The sequence below is a fragment of the Myotis yumanensis genome, unplaced genomic scaffold (assembly GCF_028538775.1).
Source record: "Myotis yumanensis isolate MYYU_CA2020_CCGP unplaced genomic scaffold, mMyoYum1.0.hap1 SCAF_9, whole genome shotgun sequence".
Lineage (NCBI taxonomy): Eukaryota > Metazoa > Chordata > Mammalia > Chiroptera > Vespertilionidae > Myotis > Myotis yumanensis.
In genome coordinates, this window is record NW_027223760.1 from 16,457,461 (window position 1) to 16,482,156 (window position 24,696).

A 24,696-nucleotide genomic window follows, 5' to 3' on the forward strand; every position below is an offset into this window, starting at 1 on the left:
AATGCCATCCCTATGAGGCGGTCATTCTCTGACTCCCTCGCTTACTGATGTGGAGCACCCCCACACCCACCACTCCACCCGCTTTGTCTCATAACAGCTTGTCCTCTCACCTCCACTGCCAGACTTATGAAGCCAGTTTTTCAAAGCTCTATGAAGCAGGTCTTTAACATTCAGAGAAAGGGAATGCAAACAAGAGAAGAAATCCAGGTCTCCCTGCATTTATACAGGGGTGGGGAAGAGTGGGTTTGCAGTTTCCATATGGAAAATAATACAATATTTGCCCTAGCTGGTTTGGCTCTGTGGATAGAGCGTCAGCCTGTCTACTAAAAGGCCCGGGGTTCAAGTCTAGTCAAGGGCACATGCCTGGGTTGTGGGCTCGATCCCCAGTAGGTGGCGTGCAGGAGGCAGCCAATCAATGATTCATTCTCATCATTGATGTTTCTCTCTCTCTCTCCCTCTCCCTTCCTCTCTGAAATCAATTAAAAAAATATTTTTTAAAAAAAATAATACAATAATTAATGAATAATAGCAGGATTAAACTCTGTGTTTCAGGGACTCACAACTGCAAACTTACTTTTGCCCAGCCCTGCATATACCCAAATATTATGTGGCTCCCCCTTTAAATCAGCTTTTCTATGTCTAGTGTCTAGTAGACACAGCCTTCTCTCCAGGTTTAAAGAAGTGCTGTACCAAAATGATTTCCACTGGAAATTTTATTTCCATTTGAAAAGTATGAGATTTCCCCATGGGCTTGATTACCCAAATCATCTACATAAATAATATGTATTCAAGTCACAGAAGGTAAAATCAAACTCAGACATCACAGAAGGAAAACATTATGCTAAAGAAATATATTTCATTTTCATGCTTCCAAGGAGTTACTGTTAAAGTGAAAAGTGGGATTTAAAAACGACCAGGGCAATGATGACACCCTTTCAGGCTGAGTGATAAGCAAATATTGATTGCACTTCTACTCTAAAGGAGAGAGAGAGAAACCATTACTGCTGGATCTAGAAGACTAAAAAGAAAAGTCCCAAGGCGTGACCTTTGGGGCCCTTGGGATAGATGTCCATGGGAAAGTTCTCATAGCAGGTGCATGACCTCAGGCAAGCCTTTTACCCTCTCGGAACCACTTTCTGTGCCTGTAAAATAGGAATAGTTTCCAGTGAGTTAAATGAGGTTTTCAGTCCTTCCACACACATTTACTGGGCATTTCCCATAAGCTAGTCATTGTGTTAGTTTCCAGTGACACAGTAATAAACAAGACAAAATTCCGACCTCTGTGGAGTTTACGTGGAATGGTAGATGAGTTAAAGAACTGATTATACATATATTAGAGGCCCGGTGCACGAAATTCGTGCACTCCAGGGTGGGGGGGGGGGGGGCGGGTCCCTCAGCCGGGTCTGCACACTCTCACAGTCCAGGAGCCCTTGGAGGATGTCCAACTGACAGCTTACTAGTAAGTTCATTCCCTGCAGGGAGCAGGCTTAAGCTGGCAGTCAGACATCCCCCATTTACTGTAAGCTCTAAAGTTTAGGGTTATGTTTTTAAAGAACGTTTTATTGATTTTTAGAGAAGAAGGGAGAGGGATAGAGAGAGAAAAACATCAATATGAAAGACTTACATCAATTGGTTGCCATCTGCGTGCCCCCTACCCGGGTATGTGCCCTGACCAGGAATCTAACTGGCAACCCTTTGGTGCATGGAGGATGGATGGATAGCTAGCTAGCTAGCTAGCTAGCTAGCTAGATAGATAGATAGATAGATGATAGATAGAGGAATATGGCTGGCTGCCCTGGCCAGTGCAGCTCAGTTGGTTGGGTATTGTCCCATGCACTAAAGGGTTATTAATAAGTGCAAATGAATAAAATTATTCATGTCGCTGGAAGCACAAAACTTATTTAAGTATTAGAAGTTTGATCTAATTCCAGGAAATGAGTAAAAACTATCCACATTTAGGTTCAGCCAAGTAATTGCAATTTTTCATGGTTTACTCTAAAGGAAGATAATTTTCAAAAGAGCTAAAACAAATGATGATAATATTTATGTTCTCAAATCATTTGATTTAACACAAACTTTGTTCTTGATCCAGGCAATTTAAGTTACAAAAAAAATATTTTTAGTTTTTCCAAAAGGTAATTGGGCTACATAAATGCTCAAGTTGTTAAATTGATATTAGATATGCTTGAAAATTGTGACGGTTTCATCAGAGTAGAAACAGATAATCCGTTCTTCCGTATTTCAGGGTCCATCCACATCCCTAAACTAGTGCAATCAAAGGCACCAGGGCAGAAGTAGTGCTGGCTTTGCTGCCAACACCTTCCCTGGTTCCCTCCTGGCTGCAGGACCTTAGGCACATACTTGTGTTGGAAGCATCAGGCTCGTCATCTGTAAAAGGGGGATCATGAGCTTCAACCTCAGCATTGCTATGAATAGAAACAAAACAATGCATAAGCAATGGTCATTGTCAGGTCCCGGCATCAGCTTAGCTAAGGTCATTAAATACAACCCAGAATTATAGCCAAATAACCACAGGTGCACTCAATGAAAACTTGCATCAGTACTTAGGTTTGCTATTTAGTCATTTTTATCTCTTTCTCAAATCTCTTTTCCTTCTATTTTAAAATATTACACCTCCCCCCCCCCCATAAATCCTGACCCTTTAAAACACCAAGGAGACATCTTCCCAGAGTCCAGAATGCTCACGAGGACCTTATGGCGCCACAGCTCTCTGCATGCAGCAGGTGCCTTCCTCTGGGCCAGACATGTCCTGAGCCATGACCCTCAAGCAAGGTGCCATGTTGTGTGCCTCTGGGGATCCAGAAAGACCCCCTAAAGCAGGGGTGGGGAACCTTTTTTCTGGAAGGGCCATTTGGACATTTGTGACATCATTCGCAGGCCATACAAAATTACCAACTTAAAGATTAGCCTGCTATGTTCGGTCACAACATTTAAATAACTCACCCCTAATGCCTTGGCAGGGCCAGACCAAATGATTTCACAAGCTTTTTTGGTTTGCATTTCCCAAATGATTAGTAATGTCAAGCATCTATAATAATAAAAGCATAATATGATAATTAGACCAGACAGCCGAATGACCTTCTGGACATCATTCCAGATGTCCTTCTGAATGAAGCCATGGTGGCGGGGGCTGAGGCAGAGGTGGTTAGGGGTGATCAGGCAAGTAGGTGAGTGGTTAGGGGTGATCAAGCAGGCAGGTGAGTGGTTAGGGGCAATCAAGCAGGTAGGCGAGTGGTTAGGGGTGATCAGGCAAGCAGGCAGTCAGGCAGGTGAGTGGGTAGGAGCCAGCGGTACCAGTTGAGGCCTGATCCCTGTAGGTCCCAAATTGCAAGAGGGTGCAGGCCGGGCTGAGGGACCCCCCCCCCCCCCCCACCCTGCCCTGTCCCATGCACGAATTTCATGCACCGGGCCTCTAGTCTTTTCATATGCTTGTTGTTGCAAAATGATTTTAAGTACCAATATTCCTTATTCTGAGATCAAAATTTCTCTTTTATACGTTAATACTGACAGAAATTCTAGTACACATTGGTAAGGCTCAGTGCTATGAAACACTACTCAAAGTTCTAAATATTGAAATATCAGTATTTTCTTGTAGCTTTATAATTAGTCAAGAGTATGACTTAAAAAGAACTCTGATATTGGTTAATCTTGCATTCTTTGTTTTAACTCTTAGGTTAAATTTTCTTATCTCAAAAATCCCCTCAAACAGCGGTAAGCTTCTATTTTTCAAAGGTTTTATTGCAACACACCAGGAAAATGCATATCTTCCCTGTCTCATGAAATGGAAACAAGACATAAACATGTTGTCTGAAAGAGAAAAATTATGTTATCCAGAAGCTCCAGTCATCAATTTCTCTTTCCAAAGTCTCTGTAGTTTCCGTAATGTTGAACTTAGGTTTATTTATTCAACAGTATTTATGCAATACTGACTCTGCATTAGGTATTGACCACCCAAAGATAAAATATATAGTTTCTGCCTTCAAAGATCTTATAATCTATTGAAAAGCAGACAAAAACTCAGCAAGTTTAACACAGAACAACACATGTTGCCATTGAGAGCAACTTGCCCAAGGCCTTGTGGGAGGATGAAGGGAAGTTATGAGGCAAAGCCCAGAATTTAGCATGTGAGGGGCTGTGAAACATGGATTGGGAATATGAGGCAGAAAGAAGGGCACCAAGAATTGTTTTAAGATATCAAAGACATAACTGAAGTTTTCATACAAATATTTTCGACATCTCAGTTTCTCCTGTCCTTTCATTTTAATGATAATTTTGATCCATTTATGTGTATTTTAGTAAGTTGCTTGAATGGAGAGATGTAAAAATTATAAATACCTTACTGTGTTATACCTTGAATATAACACAAGTGTAAACAGATGTTGATGCTTAACCTGCCAGATTTGGCAACCATGATCTTACAAAGTCATTTTCTATATAATTTACTTTGCATTAAATTGGTAGTTCATTTTTACATTGAAGGACAGTTTATAGTTTATAAAATAGATTCATATCATGTTAAAAGTTTTAAGCTGTTGTTGTGTTCATTTTTACCTCACTGCTATGGCACCGATTTCCTTGGGATCTTAAATTCTCGTATTTGCGTAACTCAAAAACATGGATTCAAAGTCTTGACCTAGAGAGGGAGAAGTCTCTTTGTTGCCCAAGCGCATGACTTGATTGTTTTTAAATTAACAAGGAAGGTGAAGGTACTCCTTTGGGCATTTGTGCCTGGGTTAAGGAAGCTCCCAGGCGAAATGTGTTTTTCAGATTCTTACGGTTTTGAGTGCAACTAATAACAAATAATTTCGGACTTTACATTGTCTGATGGGATCATTGAGCATGGTTCTCTCTTTCTACATCTGAGCACACTGAGAGGCACAGAACTCAAGTAATTTGACCAAGGAAATACAAATTAGCGTAATAAAATATAATACAACCAGACACTCAAAGGAGTCTTCCACTTAGGCTATGTGGATTAATTACAAAAAAACGAATAGAAGTATTGGGCCCCTTTTGGGTGACTTACTGAAATCTGATTATTTAAAAAATACACATCTATTAAGCACTAGCATGAGTTTACTTCCATTTCTGTAGTTTGCTTGCCACTATACTAAATAAATTCAATAGAAGCGGTCAATCAACTGGAACTTTCTTTGAATCAAATGAATTGAAATCTAGGCAGTGAGATAGAAGGAAATATACACAGAGACAAAAATTGGGAACAAAAAAACCCACAAAAATAAAACAAGTCACTCCATTTTGAATCATGCTTTCTGAGCGCCACTTCTCTTTTCTCTCTTCAGACGTCTGTTTATAAAGGCAGCTACGTTCTGGTCCCCGGCTTTCCTGGTCCCCGGCATTCATGGTCGTTGGCTTGTGTTAGTCCTTCTCTTAGCAGGAAGACGGGAGAAAAGCCAGTTATTTGGGTCCTTCAGTTTTGCTCTTTCATTTCTGTTAGACGGCATACCACAGGAGGGATCCGGGCAATCATCATGCCTCTATACTCTTTTTTAAACATTTCTATTGAAAGGCTTTTTATGTATTAAACTAGAGGCCCGGTGCACAAAAATTTGTGCACTTGCGGGGGAGAGGGGGTCCCTCAGCCCTGCCTGTGCCCTCTCGCAGTCTGGGACCCCTCAGGAGATAATGACCTGCTGGCTTAGGCCTGCTCCTGGGTGGCAGAGGGCAGGCCCAATCCCTAGGTGCAGCCCCTGGTGGGGCTCAGAGCAGGGCCGATTGGGGAGTTGGGGCGCTGCCCCCTGTCATGCACAGAGCAGGGCGGATCGGGAGGTTGCAATGCCACCCCTAGTCACGCTCAGGGTAGGGCCGATTGGGGGGTTGGGGCACCGCCCTCTGTCACACTCAAGGCAGGGTCGATAGGGAAGTTGCGGCGCCACCCCCTGCCACGCACAGAGCAGGGCCGCTCAGGGGGTTGGGGCGCTGCCCCCTGTCATGCACAGAGCGGGGACCATCAGGGGGGTTGGGGCTCCGTACTCTGTCACGCACAGAGCAGGGCCAATCAGGGGGTTGGGGAGCTCCCCCCTGTCGCACACAGAGCAGGGCCAATCAGGGGGTTGGGGAGCTGCCCCGTCACATACAGAGCAGGGCCAATCAGGAGGTTGAGGAGCTCCCCCCTGTCACGCACAGAGTAGGGCCAATAGGGGAGCTGGGGCACTGCCCCCTGTCACATACAGAGCAGGGCCCATGGGGGGGGAGGGGTAGTTGAGGAGCCACACCCTGTCACACTCAGGGCAGGGCCGATGGGGAGGTATGGCTCTACCCCGTCTCACATAGAGCAGGGCCCGTGGGGGGGTTGGGGTGCCACCACTGTCACACACAGAGCCGCAGGGCAATCAGGGGGTTGGGGCGCCGCCCTCTATCACCCACAGAGCAGGGCCAATCAGGGGGTTTGGGCGCTGCCCCCTGTCACCCACAGAGCCGCAGGGCTGATCAGGGGGTTGGGGCGCTGCCCCCTGTCACACACAGAGCCGCAGGGCGATCAGGGGGTTGGGGCGCTGCCCCTTGTCACGCTGATCCCGGTGCCGGGAGGCCTCGCAGCTCAGCTGATCCCGCCCGGCAGGGTCACAGATCCGGGTCTCAGACCGCAGACAGCCCTGCCTGCTGCCGCCTGCCTTCAGTATGCAAATTAGCCGCCATCTTATTGCTTCAGAGTGGGGTCCCCACTGGGGTGCCTGGCCAGCCTGGGTGAGGGGCTGAGGGCCGTTTTCAGGCTGGCGGGCGACTGGAGCTCCAAACCTCTCCTTTTTTTCTTTTTCTTTTTTTATTCTGGCATTTATTTAGCTTCTATGGCTGTCACTGGAGCTGAGAGCCGGCTTTCTCTCTGAGGCTCGGCTGAAAGCAGGTTTCTGGCCTTTGTTTTCTGTATTCGAAACAATGTTGCGACTCCAGCTCTGAGATCCCGGCTGACTGACAGGAGGTTTCTGGAGTTTTGTTTATCTTCTATAAATGTTACTATGTTTCCAACTGAAGCTCAGAGGCCGGCGGGGAACGTTGGAGTCCACAGCAAGCAAGCCTCCTGTTAGCTTCCAGCTGCCTGGCTGCAGGCCGCCATCTTGGCTGACAGTTAATTTGCATAAGGATACGCTGATTAGCCAATGGGAAGGGTAGCGGTCGTACGCCAATTACCATGTTTCTCTTTTATTAGTGTAGATATTCTTCCTTGGCTGGTGTCACAAATGTTTGAATTCCCAGAGGCATCTTGACGTTCCCAAATCATGCATTGCATTATGAGAATCTGAATTCGACAACCACTTTAATTGAATTTCCTTTGAATGGCTGTGGACTTGTTTTAATTAATAAAAGGAGCTAAAATGTAGTGAGTTATTGACATGTGCCAGTGGCGATGTAACTTATGTACGTTCTCTCATTTAATCTTAGCAATGCCTTTATGAAGTAAACACTATGATGGAATCCCACAAAGTTTCACAATGGAATAACGACAGACATAGAGCCAAAGTTTTGCCTCTGGGACTTTTCTGCCTCTTGAGTCTGCTACCTCTGTGCTTTGTACTTGTCCCCCAGAGCTCAGAGCATGATGATTTCCACATAGTGAAATTCTCAACAAAAGTTAGATTAAATGGCACTGCCTTCATGTACTGGCAGCCCATTTTCAATACTCAGAGTCAGAAATTAAGAAATAATCATTTTCACAGTAAAAGAATAAATGTAATCCCAAGACATTCATTTGATTATTATTTTTTGCCATGGAGGATATAATCTGATAATTCATCTTATGTGTCTTATGTGCTACACAAACATTTTGAACTTTCTTAAATTATTAACCTTGACCTTCATGATATTCAAGAAACATTAAAATGTGAAAATACAATAATATGTTCAATAACTCTACATGATATGGTGAAGTGAGTGAAATATGATGAGTTGCTTTTATTTGGAAAAGCATAATATTATTCTGTTTTAACTCAAGGGTGTTAACATTTTCAGTGTTAGCATTAATTTGTTTTCTTTGATCATTCAATTATTACATTCATTTTTCTTAGCCAAATGGAAAAACATCCCATTTGCCAAAGCTAATGATGTGTTCATAGGGTCTTAAAGAATATATCTCATTAGGTTTCTGTTTGTCTGCTGGTAAAAGTTTATGAAGTCAGTATTTGCTTTTCTTGGGGGAATTTTGCTTATATATTTTAAAGATACACTTATCATTTCCTTCAGGTGATTTGTGCCAATATCTGTCCTTCATTACCATAGCAACAAAAGTTTTTCCTTTTGCAGTTGTAAGCAGTTCAAATAGATGTTGTCTGTTCTTCCAAAATATGAATAGAATACCTGCTTCATGTTTATACAAAAAATATTTTTAAATTGAAAATATTTTTCAATTACAATTGGCATTCAATATTATTTAATATTTGTTTCAGATGTAAAAAAAATATTTTAGTCTTTGAAAAGAGTATGTCTATCCAAAGTCTATGAATTAATGAGATTTGTTTTAGACTTTTTAAAATTTTCGACTTGAACTCTGGTGCTAAGCATCCTCTTGAAGTAATTTTGCTGTTGCAATTGTTCTCATAGTTAAGCAAGTAAAAATAGCCATTTGTGATGCCAACTATAGTATTTCTAAGAAGGCATAGACCTGAGCGTCATTTCCTTTTGCAATACTCTCCTATCCTCTCCATCCCAGTGGAGCCTTATTTTATAACTAGCGGCTCGGTGTACAAAATTTGTGCAAGAGGCTCAGCCCTCGCAGCCCCAGTTCATCTGGAAGGTTGTCCAGAAGGTCGTCTGGATGGTCATTCTGCTGTTTGGTCTAATTAGCATATACCTCTTTATTATATAGGATGGTTGGAGAACACTAAGATTCTGTTAGATTCTTTAATAGTGGGATAGATCTCCCATAGCAAAATGCTGTGAAGAAGCAACGTTGGCATACTTGTTTTTATTCTGATATATGGGGATAAGTGAATAACAAAACAGTTAGATTTGAATTTCATGCTTTCCCGTGGCTTTCAAATACCTTTTCTCCTAATTTGGTTTCATAGCCCTCTGCTGGTAGGTGCTAACCCATTTTAAAGAAGACACAAAAATTTGGAGAATTGAGTTGCAAGTCTGAGGTCATCTGGCTGGTAGAGTGAGAAATTAAACTTGGGTGTTCTGATCAGAAGCCTGGTACAGTTTCACTTCACTCTCCATGGAGAGATGCCACAGAAAGAAGAAACAATGGAGTAAACATCTAGACCTAAAGCAATTGAAAGTACAAGGTGCAGTGGCATCCCATGTTCATTTAAAAGGCTTCTATTTTTAAAATATGTGAGATTCATAGGTATCTTACCTAATAATAGACAAACATGTAAATTGACCGTCCCTCTGCTGCGCTCACCAGCCAATCAGGAGAGTATGCAAATTAACCCAACAAAGATGGTGGGTTAATTTGCATACGTAGGCGCAAAGCAGCGGAGCAAAGATGGAAGGCTGCGGGCCGGAGCGAAAGCCTGGGTCCCGGGTGCTGGAGGAAAACCGGAGGTGGCAGCCAGGGGAAGGGAAGGCCTATTGCACGAATCTCTTCGTGCAAAGGGGCTCTAGTTATATATGTATGATATAAATGGGTGGCAAAGTAGGTTTACATTTGTATATAAAACAGTTTATTTTTGTATTATTATTTAATTATTGTACTATTTATTATTATTCTTAACCTACTTTTGCCTACTCCTGTATTCATTATATAATATACCTGCAGAATATTATATACTCTTTCTATATATAATATACCTTAAGTATATTATATATGCTATATATCTATATATCTATATATCTATCTATATCTATATCTATATCTATATCTATATCTATATCTATCTTAGATTTTCTAACTTTCCTAATTAGGAGTTTTTAAGTGTGACAAAGAGAGAGAATCTAAAGGAATCTTTCAAATAGGTCACCTGGGAAATGATAGAGAGACAAATTGAGATGCTGTTTGAACATATGAACTATTTACTTTGTTACAGCTGCAAACCTTTTTTGAGACATTCCTGAGGGCCAGTTCGCCTCTCCAGGCTTTGGATAACATGAAGGAAGCAATCAGCAAACTCCTGCTGGCAGCCGAAGCTTTCAGCCAAATGTCTCCTCTGGGACCGAAGGCCTTCCACAGGTGAAAGCAAAGTCTGATGTTAAAAAAAGAAAAACCCTACCTGCTACAAATTGATTGTTAGTGAAAATATAACTTAGTTATCGCACGTAGGTGCTTCCTGGAAAACGTTCTGTTTCCTTGTTTATAGATCCTAAACATCAGAGCACGTTGCAGACTCATCTGGATCTAAATAGTGGGTGGCAAGAAGTAAAGCAACGTTACTTAAACTGATTTTTGAAGCTGCAGCCCCTTCCAAGCTTAGCTATTTCTATCATATACTTACCATTGACTAGATATATTTTTTCTTACAGGCTTTTATGAACAAAATTCAATAACTCCTCTGTCCATATCTCAGTCAACTTGAATATCATCTAATGCCTCTTTCCTAGGGAAATGTTAAAGCTAGTATGCCAGAAGAGGGGGTGGCTCCATTAAGCGCTATCATGCTTTGTACGTGAATGAGACTATTTAGGTTTTCACAGCGTAACTTCATTGCTTAGTTTAATGTGTTATGAATACTTTAGATATATTCGTATTTTCTGTAAGAAACAAAACAGATTCCAAATCCAAAATTAAATTGTATGCAATCTTAGATGATCCCAAAACTGCTCTTTTTAATTATTACACACCTTGAAATGTAACTAGAGTAACTGTTCATAATGTAATTCCAAGTAATAGGTTAAATGCAGCAGATAGAATATAATTTGTTCCCTGTGGTTTTATTTCAGATGCAGCTTATGTTTTCAACTTTTAACATTTGACATTGGTTATGGGAGTTTCACATCCCCTAAGGTGCTCCAGGTGAGTGTGCCAAAGGGCTGTGTGAGCTTCCACTTTTTGCTGAAAGGGGTGTGTGTGTGTGTGTGTGTTATTTTCATTCATAATAAGGACTCAATAAATAGCAACTTTATTAAAGTCACTGCTTATGTTTATGGTGGCTCAGAGAATTAACTAATATGTGGAGGGCCCGTGATTTGAGTTCCAGTTCCAACTATGCATTCCTACAGAACATGCATGGATTTTTCTATGGTTCAAAAACTGCTTATGAAAGAAATAGGGTATAAAGCTAAGTATGTGGAATGCAGAAAAGCAGACATTTAGACAATAGAAACTAGCAGATTACCAAGCTTATTCACGTGGGTTTGTAAGAAAAAGGTAACTCATTCTTTCCATATTTACTTTAAAATTGGCCTGTATTTTAATGTAAAAGATCATAGAAATGTTTGAATATATGATTTTGCTAGTATAAATATGTATAAATTGAAGATTTTATATATTCTTATTCTTATAATTCCTCTCAAATCAAATGAACTCATTCAAATAATTTCCTCCAAGATATTTTTAATCTAAAATAGCCATTAGTGAAAAAAGAATTGTTTGAATTCATCTATAGAAAGCTTTATTTTGGGATGTGGAGTGGGAAAGTGGGAAGAGGAACTAAATAAAATTATGTGCAACCAGAATTCAATTTTATACTGCATTGATTGATTTTCAAGCTTTTATATTGGGAGAATGATTACATTATATATGACATTTGGTTGAATAGGTCAAAGACTTATCCATAAAATTTTAAAACTATGAATTTATGTATTATAATGGTCATTCAACATTTTACACAGATCTAATAGTTTGTTACACTCTTTGAAATGTATTGTTCGGAAATGTTATATGTTATCTTCCATGCACACAAGTTCTTCAACAATGGTTTCAAGCTAAGCTAATGTGACTTTATAATCCATTAGTTAATTTTCTTACAAAGAATTGTATCTAGGAAAGAATATTACATTTTATGAAACTGTTGACCTCCAAAAAGACCACTAGATGTCAGTTCTGATCTGCAATCCAACAGGAAATGAACCATGTCTTAGAAGTGACACTGCAGTGAAAGTAAGTCAATGAAATATATTTGTTGTGCTTCTCCTTTCTCACAGGTGCATGGGAATTTACATTTTCAAGATGACGATAATATGGATTTTGAGGACCAAAACACAGAAGAATTTCTTTTAAAAGACACTTTCAATTTTCTCTTCTCGAATGAATCTTCACTTTCCATATTCTCTGAGATATTTCAGAGACTCTACAGATCAGCTGTATCCAAGGTAAGTGCATATTTTTGTACTGACAAATGTTTTTTTCCAAGTCATTCTTTACAGATTCTATTTTCTTTATGGTGTAATTAAGCAACTTGATAATTCATTTGAAATGAATTTGTATCAGTTATATTACACTTCTTAGTATTTTTCTCCATCTGAGGACCAATATTATTTTTGTGGCTAATTATGATAAAGTTATGAGCTGAAATGAAGAAAAGTAGTTCCTAATTCATAAGGAACACTTGCAGATATTATGACAAATACATATTATATGTTATAGAATAAAAGGAGTACCATAACTTTTTGGAGTCAGTCTAGAAAGCAGTGAGTGTTCCAGGTTGACATCAAGGGTCTTGAGTTATAATATTAATTTTTTGAAACATTCACATCTGGTTAACAGATTAGAAAGCGATGATTAGGATATAATACTTCATAGTGCATTGATTAGTTTTTATGGAATGTAAATAGAAGTGTTCTTGGGGCCTCAGAAATATCTGTAAGATTACTAGGTATGTTACCATTCTCTGTATGTTGCTGCTGCATTCTCTAGTACCTGGAGGCTAAAGGGGTCTCTTTCTGCATTCCCACAATGCCCCACACCTTCTGCCTCTTGGGTTCCTCTCCCCAGCCTTACTAACAGAGCGATTTCATTCAGGTTCTCTTTGTCAAATATGAAGATCTCTTACATGCAGACACCATTATCATGGGTTGAAGTTATTATGTATTAGTTAGCATTCATTAGCCCAGCTGTTTATTTACAGAGTGCAGAATTTCATTGGTTTGTGAAGTGGGCTGCAACTGGGCCGTAGCAAATGCTTAAGGGTTGTTTTTTCCCTCCTTTTTATAGGGTGAAAACTACAAAAAGGAACTGAATCGATGCCTATCTTTAGAGGAGATTAATTCAATTATGACTTTCATAAAGGAACTTGGGAGCTTGGGGCAATTCCAACTGGTAAAACAAAAGTGCCATTTGATTCATCTTGATTACTGAGGTTATAGTAAATCAGCCATAAACTGCTTGCTTTTGATTTTAACTTAGGTGAATATATTTCTTTAAGGAACAGAAATCTTTGTAAACTCTTTTCTTCTGTTCAGAGATATATGAAGATGAGAAGAGCCCATATTCTTGAAGAGTTTATAAATAATATGTCTTATTAAAGCTAAAAGAATATGAGATTGTTAAAGCTGCCAGGATTTGACAGGTTTTAAGGAGAAAATATCCAAATTTCTAAAGAAGTTTCATTTTTAGCTTTGGGATATTATCATGTGACCAGAAATTTTTCTGCTTATGCTCTTGTGTAAAATCAAATATTATTGAATATAATAATATTTAGGAAAACTATCTAAGTCCTAATTTGTTATAGCTCACCACCAAAATAAGAAAATTTAAAGTAAGAAAGAAAATCTACACTAATAAAAGAGAAAGATGCAAATTGACTGTACCTTCACAACACCCACCAGCCAATCAGGAGTGAGTATGCAAATTAATCCAACAAAGTTGGCAGGTTAATTTGCCATACGCAGGTGCTGAGTGGCCGGGGGTGATACGGAACACCCCAGCTGCTCCGGGCCTCTGGGAAGCATGGGAAGGCGAAAAGGTGGCTCCAGGCCAGAGCGAAGGCGGTGCCAGCAACCAGGGGAAGGAAGGCCCATTCTTGCACGAATCTTCACGCATTGGGCCTCTAGTAATTAAATAATTTTTATAACTTTTACTGGATTCAGCCTTAAAAATACCATGGTTTTCTATGTATTTTCTTGGGTTCTGTTAATTTATTGATCAAAGGATAATTTATACGTATATGTGCATTCTCATTACTTGCTTTGTTCTAGTTCTGCCACTTGTATAGATAGATTATAATGAATTTGTATTTTTCTGCCTAAGATGTTTATATAAAACATTTTAACACAGCACTTTTAAAAATCCACTGATAATATGTTATTAATGTGTTTGGATCAAATATTTATTTCTTACTATAAGAAATCATGTATTCATATGCTACTTGTATGAGTTATAACCAATTTACTATTTGGTTTTATAATTTAGCCCCATATGTTGAAGGGTTCAAAGTAAGCTTATTGCCCCAAAGATAATTAAATGCATGGATCATCACTTTAATTATTGGAAACATAGTATTACACTCATGGCAGTTTGGCTTCATACTATACAAAGATAATCAGAGATGTGGTCTCATTCTTCAGGAATTCATCACTTAAGATGTTGTGAGTGTCAAGAACATCTCTTGGCAGAATGTGGGGAAGAACTAATGAATTACCTCACAGGAGAAAGGGCACACAGCAATTTATATACTGTGAGAGTTGAAAGAGAATGCAGATTTTTTTTGGTAGGATTAATATCTCTCACTTCGATATAACTCACTTGTAGCACAAGAGGATTCCTACTCATTCTTCCTGCTGCCTGACCCACCCTGTTACTCAGCTGTTTTCAGGTATCTGTAGGAAGGAGAAATCTATTTACATTCAATGAAAAGAGAACAAAAACTCACCCCATTTGGAAATAGGATCATCAAAAAAATGAGAGCCATATTAAAAGTGGCATTTACCTTGACAACTACACAGAAAATTACATTATGGTACTGAAAATGGATTTTCAATAAATACTGATTTTCTAAATATCTGAATATAAACTACTTTCTTAGTAATACTACCTTTAAATTTATTGTATACCACTTATTCTGATATTCTGTCTTTGAATATTCCTTCTCAGCTCTTTCCATCAACATCTCCCGGGATTCAGTCTTGGATGCGTGAATTTTATGACACTGCAAATCCTATGGGAAAAGCTCGTTCAGTCCTGACCCAACACTCCTCTCTTTTAAATGTTTTTGAGCAATTTCAGCTCCTGAATAAAAAGGCACAGTTACATCCATTGGAATGGTAAGAGAGCCACAAACTGGAATTGTGCAATTCAAAAAAAATCTCTAGTCTAAAGATTGATTTCAAAGGCTTTGCCTAAATTAAAGAAAGCAACAAAAACAAGTGTGTCCAAAAATTCATGCTCTGGGAAATAAGCTTCTTGAAATCATTGAAACCATAATGATTCCAGTGGTCTTCAAACCCTGTAACAAAAATATACCCAACAGGGTTTCAAACCAACCGAACTTGACGCCACTAAAAAGTAATGCTTAAAGTTAAAAGTTTCGATCTAATTTCATTTCATAATATATATCCTTGAGCTATGGGAACATCAGGCAGAAAGAATTGGGTGAGATTTGTTTTATCAACTGTCAGTCAGAATTAGCCCAAGATGGTGTACGCATTTATTTAGCTGGTTTTTGGGGCGTGACTTTTTTCTGGGCAAAACCTATCCAAATTTATAAAAATGTCCGTTTCTGCCACAAAATTTTTTTTAGAAGGTAGAACCTCAGAGGGAAATAATTGGTTGGGAGAAACCTTTCTTGGCCCCCCATCTTCACTTCCATTCTAATGAAGGAGTGAGAGGGAAGATGGACCGGGTGAACATATTAACACCTTCTGTCGCTGGTGAACAGGGCAGTGCCCAAGGCCTTAGCTAGGTCTGCTTCTCTTCAAATGGTAGAATGACAGGCAGATTTGGCTTTTCTGTGGCCAGGAAGACAGAAGTAAGCCTACGCCTCTGGGGAGATGAAAGAGGAAGGCCATGGTAGTCATTGGTCTCTTGCTGTCGCCCTCAGGAACGACATCTAATGACTTGGACTTCATTTCCTTCTGCCTCGGGAGCTAGAGAAAGCAATTCTATAAGAAGCTTGCTGTTTTTTCTGTAATTCAAAAATACAAATAATTATATATTTGAAGAATTCTTAAGACCTCTCTCGGGATAAGAAATCACTTTAGTTGTCACAGCTTTATGAAGTTGGTCTCATTCCCCCAATACTTGGAAGTAGTAGGCCTGACCGAAGGTTTTGCTTGTTTGAGAGTTAGGTTTGAAACAGTATAGCTCAGTGCCCCATTGTTGGTTCCTTGCACTCGCTGAAATCACCCAAAATGTCTCCTTTGTCGTTGTTGACGGGGGAAGAGCAGACTTGATTGATCAAGAAGCCTATTTAAGTACTGTTCCTTAAGTTCCCTTGAGTTACGCAAGCTTTGGAAAGGTTGTTTCCCAATAAGTGGGGTTTTTTGTTCAAGTTCCACGTATGTTGTAAAGGTAACCAATGAAGTTGCCTTAAATTCAGAATATTGAATTTACTCTGAGCCCTAACCCTAACCCTAATCTAACCCTAGCCCTAACCCTAACTGGTTCCCTTTCAACAAGGGAAGTTACTAATCGTCGCTGTTGAGTGCAGTTAGCAAAGGTCAGAACTTTTTGAATCAGACAGACTCAAAAATCCCAACTTTGGAGTATATTAATTTCAGCAGGTAAGTTTTGACCCCCCTGAGACTCTTTTCCACATCTGTAAAATATGGATTGTACTACCTCCCAGGCGTTATTTCAGAGGATTGCATAAGAGAACCTCCATGTACTGGTGCGTAGCGTGCTGCGTTGCAGGCGAGTAGCAAACAGCGGTGTGCTTTCTTTTTCATGTTTCTATACAATCCATAGTTCACTTTAGCATCAGCAGTGGGGAAAATATTTTTTTGTAGGAAAAGCAAGATAGAGTGGACAGATTTATCTAAGTTAACACTGAGACGAGTAAACTTTAGATCTCTATCAGGAAGCAACTAGTAAATTGCTCTTAGAATAATTTAAGAAAGAATACTCAATTGTAATTATCTCGCAATTCACCTGTGAGCATATGTTTATTTAATTGTGACCCATGCTGTAGTACAAGGAGCATGAATATTGTACACATTTTTGAGATGAGGAAACTAAAGTCCTGAGAATGTGGGCCATTTACTCAAGCCACACAACTAATAGAAACAGAGGTGACCTACACGAGCATGGTAAGGTGCTTTGTTCCAGTACATAAGGCAGGTAGACAGGACGGTGAGGTGAGGAGTAGGCATTCATCACTGTCCTTATCTTCACAATGGTCACCTCCAGATTTTTTTTTCTACAGAAAAAACCAATTTCACATACCTATACTATCTGTGAGGATTATTGACTTCATCCTTTATTTGATTTTATTTTTATTGAATTTTTTGGGGTGACATTGGTTTACAAAACCATAAGGTTTCAAGTGTACAACTCAACCAGACATCATCTGCACGCTGCATCCTGTGCCCATCCAAGCAAAGTCCTTTCCCCCCATTTGCCCACTTCCACCCAGCCACCACCCCTTTCCCTCTGGCTATCCCCACTCTGTTGTCTGTGTCTGTGTATTATGTATAGATGTTTTGGGGCTAATCCCTTCAGCTTTTGTCATCCAGTCCTCCCTCCCCCGCCCCTCTGACAGCTGTCAGTCTGTTCCATGTATCCATGCCTCTGTTTCTATTTTGTTTGAAATAAAGATCAACTGCCTATAGCAACAAGTTGAAAAGAGATAAAGTCAGAAAAGCAACAGTTTAGAAAAGTGACAGTTATGTCTGTGTCCCAAGGCTCAGAATACAGAGGTCGCAACAGAATTAGTATAAATCTGAACAGAATGTGCACTCTCTGGTAATTTTGACTTCACTTGCAATAGAGTTGCAAGTGTACTTGGCTCTATTCACATGCTTTCCATGAAAACTCACATTTTGAAAGCATCATTTATTCACAAAATTAAATGAGGAGTCACCACAGGTTGCCTTAAAACATTTCATTCCATTAAGAGAGTAACCTTTTGCCCTAGCTGGTGTGACTCAGTGGGTAGAGCATTGGACTGCGGACTGGAAGGTCCCGGGTTCAGTTCCAGTCAAGGGCATATGCTCAGGTTGCGGGCTTGATCCCCAGTAGGGGGCGTGCAGGAGGCAGCCGGTCAATGATTCTCTCTCATCATTGATGTTTCTATCTCTTTCTGCCTTCCTCTCTGGAAAAAAAATACTTTTTTTTTTATTAAGAGAGTAACCTTTCCAAAATCCGGTTTGCGTGCAGGTCAGGGTTGTATCTTTTATGAGCTTCACTTCGAGTTTTTGCTTCATATGAGCTCAGAGATTCTTCAATTAAACGTATGTCACCCCATGCCTGCTTTATCTGTTTCTTAGTTCCTTGGGAGAAGGGAAATACAGTTGACCTTTGAACAACACTGGTTTGAACTGTACAGGCCCACTTATAGCAGATTATTTTTTTTCAATAAAGACATTCAGCTGTTAGTATCCTTGGGTTTTGCATCTATAGATTCAACCAACTATGGATCAAAAACAGCATTTTAAGACTCCCAGCCACGGATTCCTAACCGCAGATTCCCAACTGCAGATCGAAAATGTTATTTTCAATTGTGGTTGGTTGAATCCTTGGATGCAAAAGGGCAACTGTATTTAAGTTTTGGGAGAGTCAGGAGTTGTATGTGGATTTTCAATTGCACAGGGGGTTGAGCTAACTTCTACATGGTTCAAGGGCCAACTGTATTTTAAAGTTAGTTGTAGACATTATTTTTTACCCTTAGTTACTTCATTTTACACACACACACACACACACACACAAAATAAAATAAAGTGCAATAAAAGCATTACACATTTAGGAATATTTTTAATTCCTAGATTCTTCTTAATTTCCTTATGTGATGTTTATATTTTGAAGGAATTGAGTATGGCTTCTTCATCTCTTCCACAGATATTAATCAGCACATATCTGGGATGATAAATATGTATAAAATGTAATTACGCACAAAGCATTTGATTTAATTCTAATAGCTTCCCTGTGAAGTTGGGCCAGTATTGTTATCTCTATTTTGTTGGAGTAGAAATGGAGATTCACAACAAAGCACAGGAAAATCGAGTCACAGCATGCCCAGTATTCTTTATTTCATGGCCAGCAATTTTTCTGTCTGCAATTTAGATTATTTTGTTCCAAAATTTGAGGATTTAAGGGGCAATCTGGCTAAGCATTTACTTATACAACAGAAAAATGAGGCAAACACACCAAGATATCACTAACCATGATCATTCACTCCTGTTAATATGAGTTTAAGGATGGACACCTTGGCACGCCTTTCTGCGTGGTACACTTATATTTCTTAGATTACATGAGTGTTTGTTAGGCTTTTTGCTTCAAGACTATAACTTCAGCCAAACAGATTCCCGTAGGAATGTGTGTTCCCGAATCACTTCTGTTGGGCCCCAGCTATCAGAGACTGCTCGCTTTTGGACTGAAGAGCGACTTTCCCCCTGGTTTTCTTCAAATGTGCTTCTGCTGATTAGAGATGATGAGATTTCCACCCACCTCGTTTGAGACAAGCTTGCCAGTTTCAAGGAATGAAATCCAGAAAGTGTTTCTTTGTGTTCAGCAAAAAAAAAACAAAACTGTGCCCACACATTTAAAAAAAATAGTGTTTTTGATGTAATTTCTGTGATTTTGTTCATTTCATTGATAGAGCTGTTTGGCATTGCACTTGCAGGCATTCCTTCTCGGAGGATGAGAACATTGAAAAACCACAAGTGCCATTTGATGCAACTGAAAATAAAAAAGGTAAAAGGATATTCTCACACTTAATAGAACATGAAAATTGGCATTGCATGGGCAAAACACACATAAAAATCATTTAGCTTCAGTAACAATCTAAAATGAAAATTAAACGAGGAAGTGCTGTTTCCTCATATTTGGAGGTATTTCCTTCTTAAAAATAACAGAGTTGGGGAGAATGAAGAGAAATAAATATTCTGATGCTACCGATAGATGTATGAATCAGAACCTTTGGTAAAGGGCCATTTAACAATATATAAGAAAAGTTTTAAAGTTATTCTTTTTTTATAGTATTTGTTAACTTTATTTTTTAATTGGTTTCAGAGAGAGGAAGGGAGAGAGAAAGAGAGATAGAAACATCAATGAGAGAGAAACATCTATCAGCTGCTTCCTACATGCCCCCTACTGGGGATCAAACCCACAATCAGGCATGTACCCTGAACAGGAATCAAACCATGCCCTCCTGGTTCATGGGTCAACACTCAACCACTGAGCCACACCAACCGGGCAACTTGTTATTATAGACCAGAAATTTCACTTCTGGATATTCATTTTAAGGAAATCATTTAAAATGTATACAAAATTAATTACAAAAATTACTAATAAAATAAATAAAAACCATCACTATTGCAATCCTAGTGGATCAGATAAATAAAATAAACTGTAAGCATCCAATAAAATACTATAAATCCATTATAATATTGTGGGAGAATATTTATGACCTTAAATATATTTTTGATATATTGTTAAGTGAAAAAAAACAAGCAACATGAGCCTCAAGGAAAATTAATGGTGATTTTTATTTCTTCTCTTGTATTTTATCTATAAATTCTAATTTTTTTCTTTCTTTGATTTTATTTTATTTTCTAATTTTTTCTTTCTAAAAAATGCTGAACTTTTGGTTATAAGAAAAGAAAATATTTGTGATTTTAAAAATAAAAAGTACCATGTCTACAATTTTTTTAAAAAAATCAAAGTTTTCTTACTACAAATCAAGGTTTAATCCAATACAGTGGTTCTGAATGTGTGGTCCCCAGACCAGCACCCTCAGTATCACGGGGGAAACTTGAAAAATTCAGATCTACTGAATCAGAATCTCTGGGTATGAGACCCAGCATTCTGTGTTTAGCAAGCCTTTCCCATGATTCTAGGCACACCAAAGTTTGAAAATCGCTGCTTCAGTAGAATGAATCAGTAGGCCCAGTGAAGGACTGATGAGGAGCTGAAATTCCGTTCTACTCTCTCCCACCAGTTTGTGCTCTTTAAAATGAACGGTTTAAGCACTGTTTTTTTATTCACTCATTTGTACTGTAAATATTTATTAAGAAGTATTTTAATTCAGAAAGCTAGAGGAAGTATCAGTTGACCCAACTAGGATGGAATTGCTGTAATTCTAATAATTTGGGAAATAATAGCCATAGGATTATAGAACTAGAAGGAATCATGAGCGGTCACTGTGAGGCAATGAATGGCATTTAGACAATTCATATTGCCCCCTTAATATTTCCCTATTTGAAATAATCATTCTTGTGAGATTTGAACCAAATAACTTGTTTTGTTTTACTGTGGTTTTCAGTTTAATTTACAAGTACTTTCTGATGTAATAATGTTAAATAATAAAATATTATTTATTAAATTATGCTGTGTTTGAGATTCCTGAATGTGTCTTTTTAAATTGTGATTAAGTGTTCAATTTACATTTTTTAGTTGTGGTTCAACAAATTATGAATGCAACCATAGAAGTGCATTGCAGCAATGGTGAGTACCTGTGGGCGGTTTCAGCAGCACTAGCAGGCACAGCTCTGCTTCGAATAAATCATCACTTTATTTTGTTTATTTTCTCTAAATTTCTAATTTATCTTTATTGTTGAGAGTAATACAGATATACCCTTTTCCCCACATTGACCCCTTCCAGCCTACCTCCCCTCCCTGGGCCTTTCCCACTTTGTGTCCATGGGTTATGCATATAAAGTATTTGGTTAATCTCTTCCCACCCATCCACTCCCACCTTCCCTCAGATTCGACAGTCTGCCCCGTTTTTATGTCTCGGGATTTATTTTATCAGTTTAGTTTGTTTTTTTAGATTCCTCATATGAGTGAGATCATGTGATACTTATCTGGCAAAATATTTGTGTATCTTTAGGCTCTTTGTTTAAGTAAAATTTCAGAAGATACAAGGTTTCTGAATGAGTCAATATCTATCACGTTTGCATAAAAATATTTTATGCTTGTTTAAGGCCAGTATATTCCAAATTCATTTTGAGGGGCCCTGAGGGTGCGGCTTTTCCTGGAGGCTGCTCAAGTGGACAAGCTTAGCTCCTCTGCTTTATATAGACACTAGAGGCCCAATGCACGAAATTTGTGCAAGAGTAGGCCTTCCTTCCCCTGGCTGCTGGCACCGGCTTCCCTCTTGCACCTGGAACCTGGGCTTTCCTCGCAGCCCTGGCTTCATCCGGAAGGTCGTCTGGATGGACGTACGGTCTAATTAACATATTATACTTTTATTATTATAGAGCCTGCTGTGTGTTGGGCTCTAGGCTGAAGAAGCATCAGGAAAGCCCTGTACCTCTTTGGTCTTCTACTTTCTCATTTTTAAAATGAAGCAACTATATGAGATTGTCTCTCTTTTTTTTTATCAGGCAACATGACATAGATACTGTGAAAGTGTTAGATACGTTCTTCACCCTTTTTATGGTTTTTTTGTTTTAAATATATTTTATTGGTTTTTTAACAGAGAGGAAGGGAGAGGGATAGAGAGTTAGAAACATCGATGAGAGAGAAACATCGATAAGCTGTCTCCTGCACACTCCCTACTGGGGAAGTGCCCACAACCAAGGTACATGCCCTTGACTGGAATCGAACCTGGGACCCTTGAGTCCGCAGGCCGACACTCTATCCACTGAGCCAAACCAGTTAGGGCCCTTTTCATGTTTTTATGCCAATAAAAAATGAGTCTGACCTGTGTCTTCATAATTAATCTTCCTACTTTCGTGGTATGAGATTTTAAAGATAACTTAATAATGCCTCAGGACAGGTGGGGTTATATTTCAGACTCTAGGGTGTTCTTGTGTTTAATATGAGTTATGATTATCTCTCAAGAGGGCAATAAAAGTCTGTGGTTAGGAGAAACACATTAAAAGCAACCAAGTCTTCAAATAGCTTTTCCATGTGGACTTGCCAAGTACATGAGGCAGCCTGCTACATCCTGGGGTCCCCGCAGACTCAGGTGAGCAGGCCAGAGACAAGCTGGGACTGGGTTGGAGAGGGTGCCAAGGCAACACCACGTGTTTGTAGGCAGCGACTCGGATGATTCAGTGGAATGTGACGTCAGGCCTAAGTCAGCTTTCAAGCAGGGGTTTACAATGCAGCACGGAAGCCAGAGGTGAAGTTTCCGCTGAAACCCCAAACAGGGACTTGGTAAAATCTTGCTTAAACGTAAGATTCTGCATTTTACCTCCTGGAGGGCTGTTTCAATGCTGCAATGGGAGAGCCTCATTGGACACTTCCACTGTTAAGTGACGGTGTCAACTATAGAGAAATGAACTCTCCACGACTGATAAAAATATATATTAAAGTGAAGTACACCTCCTATGATTATTATTTTGAAGAAAAAAACACCCACTTTCCATTTTGTTATTTACTTAACTGGTCTGAGCATAGGAGGGCGTGCAAGCGTTTAAACGCCCTTGGTGCCCAGGAAATGGTCCTCTGGAAAGCGCCTTTCCTACCACTGAGCGAGCTGGTTGGAAGTGGTTCGTCGGGTCACCGTCTCCACTTCATCACATCAGCCTCATGCGCTACAACAGCCTGTTTTTCCTGTGCTGACCTCAGTGCCTTGAACACAGACTATGCCCGAAAACATTCTTTGAAGAAAAAAATGCATTCTTTTTTTAAAACTTTTTATTGATTAAGGTATTACAAATGTGTCTTTATCCCCCCATTGTCCCCTCATCCCCCCAGTCTGCCCTCACCCTCACCCCCTGTTGTCTGCGTCCATAGCTTATGCTTATATGCATGCATACAAGTCCTTTGGTTGATCTCTTCCCTTACCCCTACCCTCCCCTACCTTCCCTCTCAGGTTTGAGCATCTCTGATCCTTGCTTCTCTGTCTTTAAATATGTAAATGCATTCTTAACAAGCGGTTGAATTAGAATACAAAGGTATGGGCCTTTTCAAGATGAAATCTAATAATGTAATCTCACCCTCATTCTTTTATGTTTTAATTTGTTATAAAGTATTTAGGAGCTGGTGTGATCATCAAAATTATGGTGGAATCTACCTACATCTACCAGCCAGATAGAATTTTTATGTAATAAATAAAATTAATCAGGCTTGCCGAAACCGGTTTGGCTCAGTGGATGGAGCGTCAGCCTGCGGACTGAGAGGTCCCGGGTTCGATTCCGGTCAAGGGCATGTACCTGGGTTGCGGGCACATCCCCAGTGGGGGATGTGCAAGAGGCAGCTGATCGATGTTTCTAACTCTCTCTATCTCTTTCCCTTCCTCTCTGTGAAAAATCAATAAAATATAAAAAAAAAAAAAAAAAATTAGTCAGGCTGGCAGTTGACTCAATTCACTGACTTCCTCAACTAAATTGACTAGTGGTTTTTTTTTCATTAAGAGTTTTTCCTACAATGAAATTACAATATATCAGTTGCATTGTTAATGGTCCTAATTTATACCTGAATAGTTTTTTCTTCTACTGCCTGAGGAAACCATAGAGTGTGGGTCAGAAATGTACAGATATTTTTGTTTTCATCATTTTCATGAACAATGGGAGTTATACTGTGACCTAGTTCTCAGAACTAGAATAACATATTCCTAAGGCTAGTGGTACCCATCACCGTGAATTTGGTGGTGCCTCTCCATGCCTGTCAAAGAGATAAAAAATGCTGGTACTGTTGAAGCACAAATCCAGGATAGAAGGGGAGATGCAACAGCAGGAAAGGCAAGGAAGAGATTGTGAAATGCCTCGCCTGCTTCATTCGGGGCTTGAGCTGGATTC

The 24,696-nt window shown here is 39.4% G+C and overlaps 1 protein-coding gene across 4 annotated transcripts in view; it reads left to right on the forward strand.

Annotated features, from left to right (window-relative positions):
- Positions 1 to 24,696, forward strand: part of CPED1 (cadherin like and PC-esterase domain containing 1) — a 280,292-nt gene that overhangs the window by 111,981 nt on the left and 143,615 nt on the right. For all 4 annotated transcript variants that reach the window (XM_070423793.1, XM_070423794.1, XM_070423792.1 and 1 more), the window contains 7 exons: positions 10,005 to 10,147; positions 10,855 to 10,927; positions 12,058 to 12,225; positions 13,067 to 13,171; positions 14,945 to 15,114; positions 19,629 to 19,699; positions 21,401 to 21,451. In XM_070423793.1, the coding sequence (XP_070279894.1) occupies positions 10,005 to 10,147; positions 10,855 to 10,927; positions 12,058 to 12,225; positions 13,067 to 13,171; positions 14,945 to 15,114; positions 19,629 to 19,699; positions 21,401 to 21,451 (781 nt within the window). The remainder of the gene's footprint in view (positions 1 to 10,004; positions 10,148 to 10,854; positions 10,928 to 12,057; positions 12,226 to 13,066; positions 13,172 to 14,944; positions 15,115 to 19,628; positions 19,700 to 21,400; positions 21,452 to 24,696) is intronic.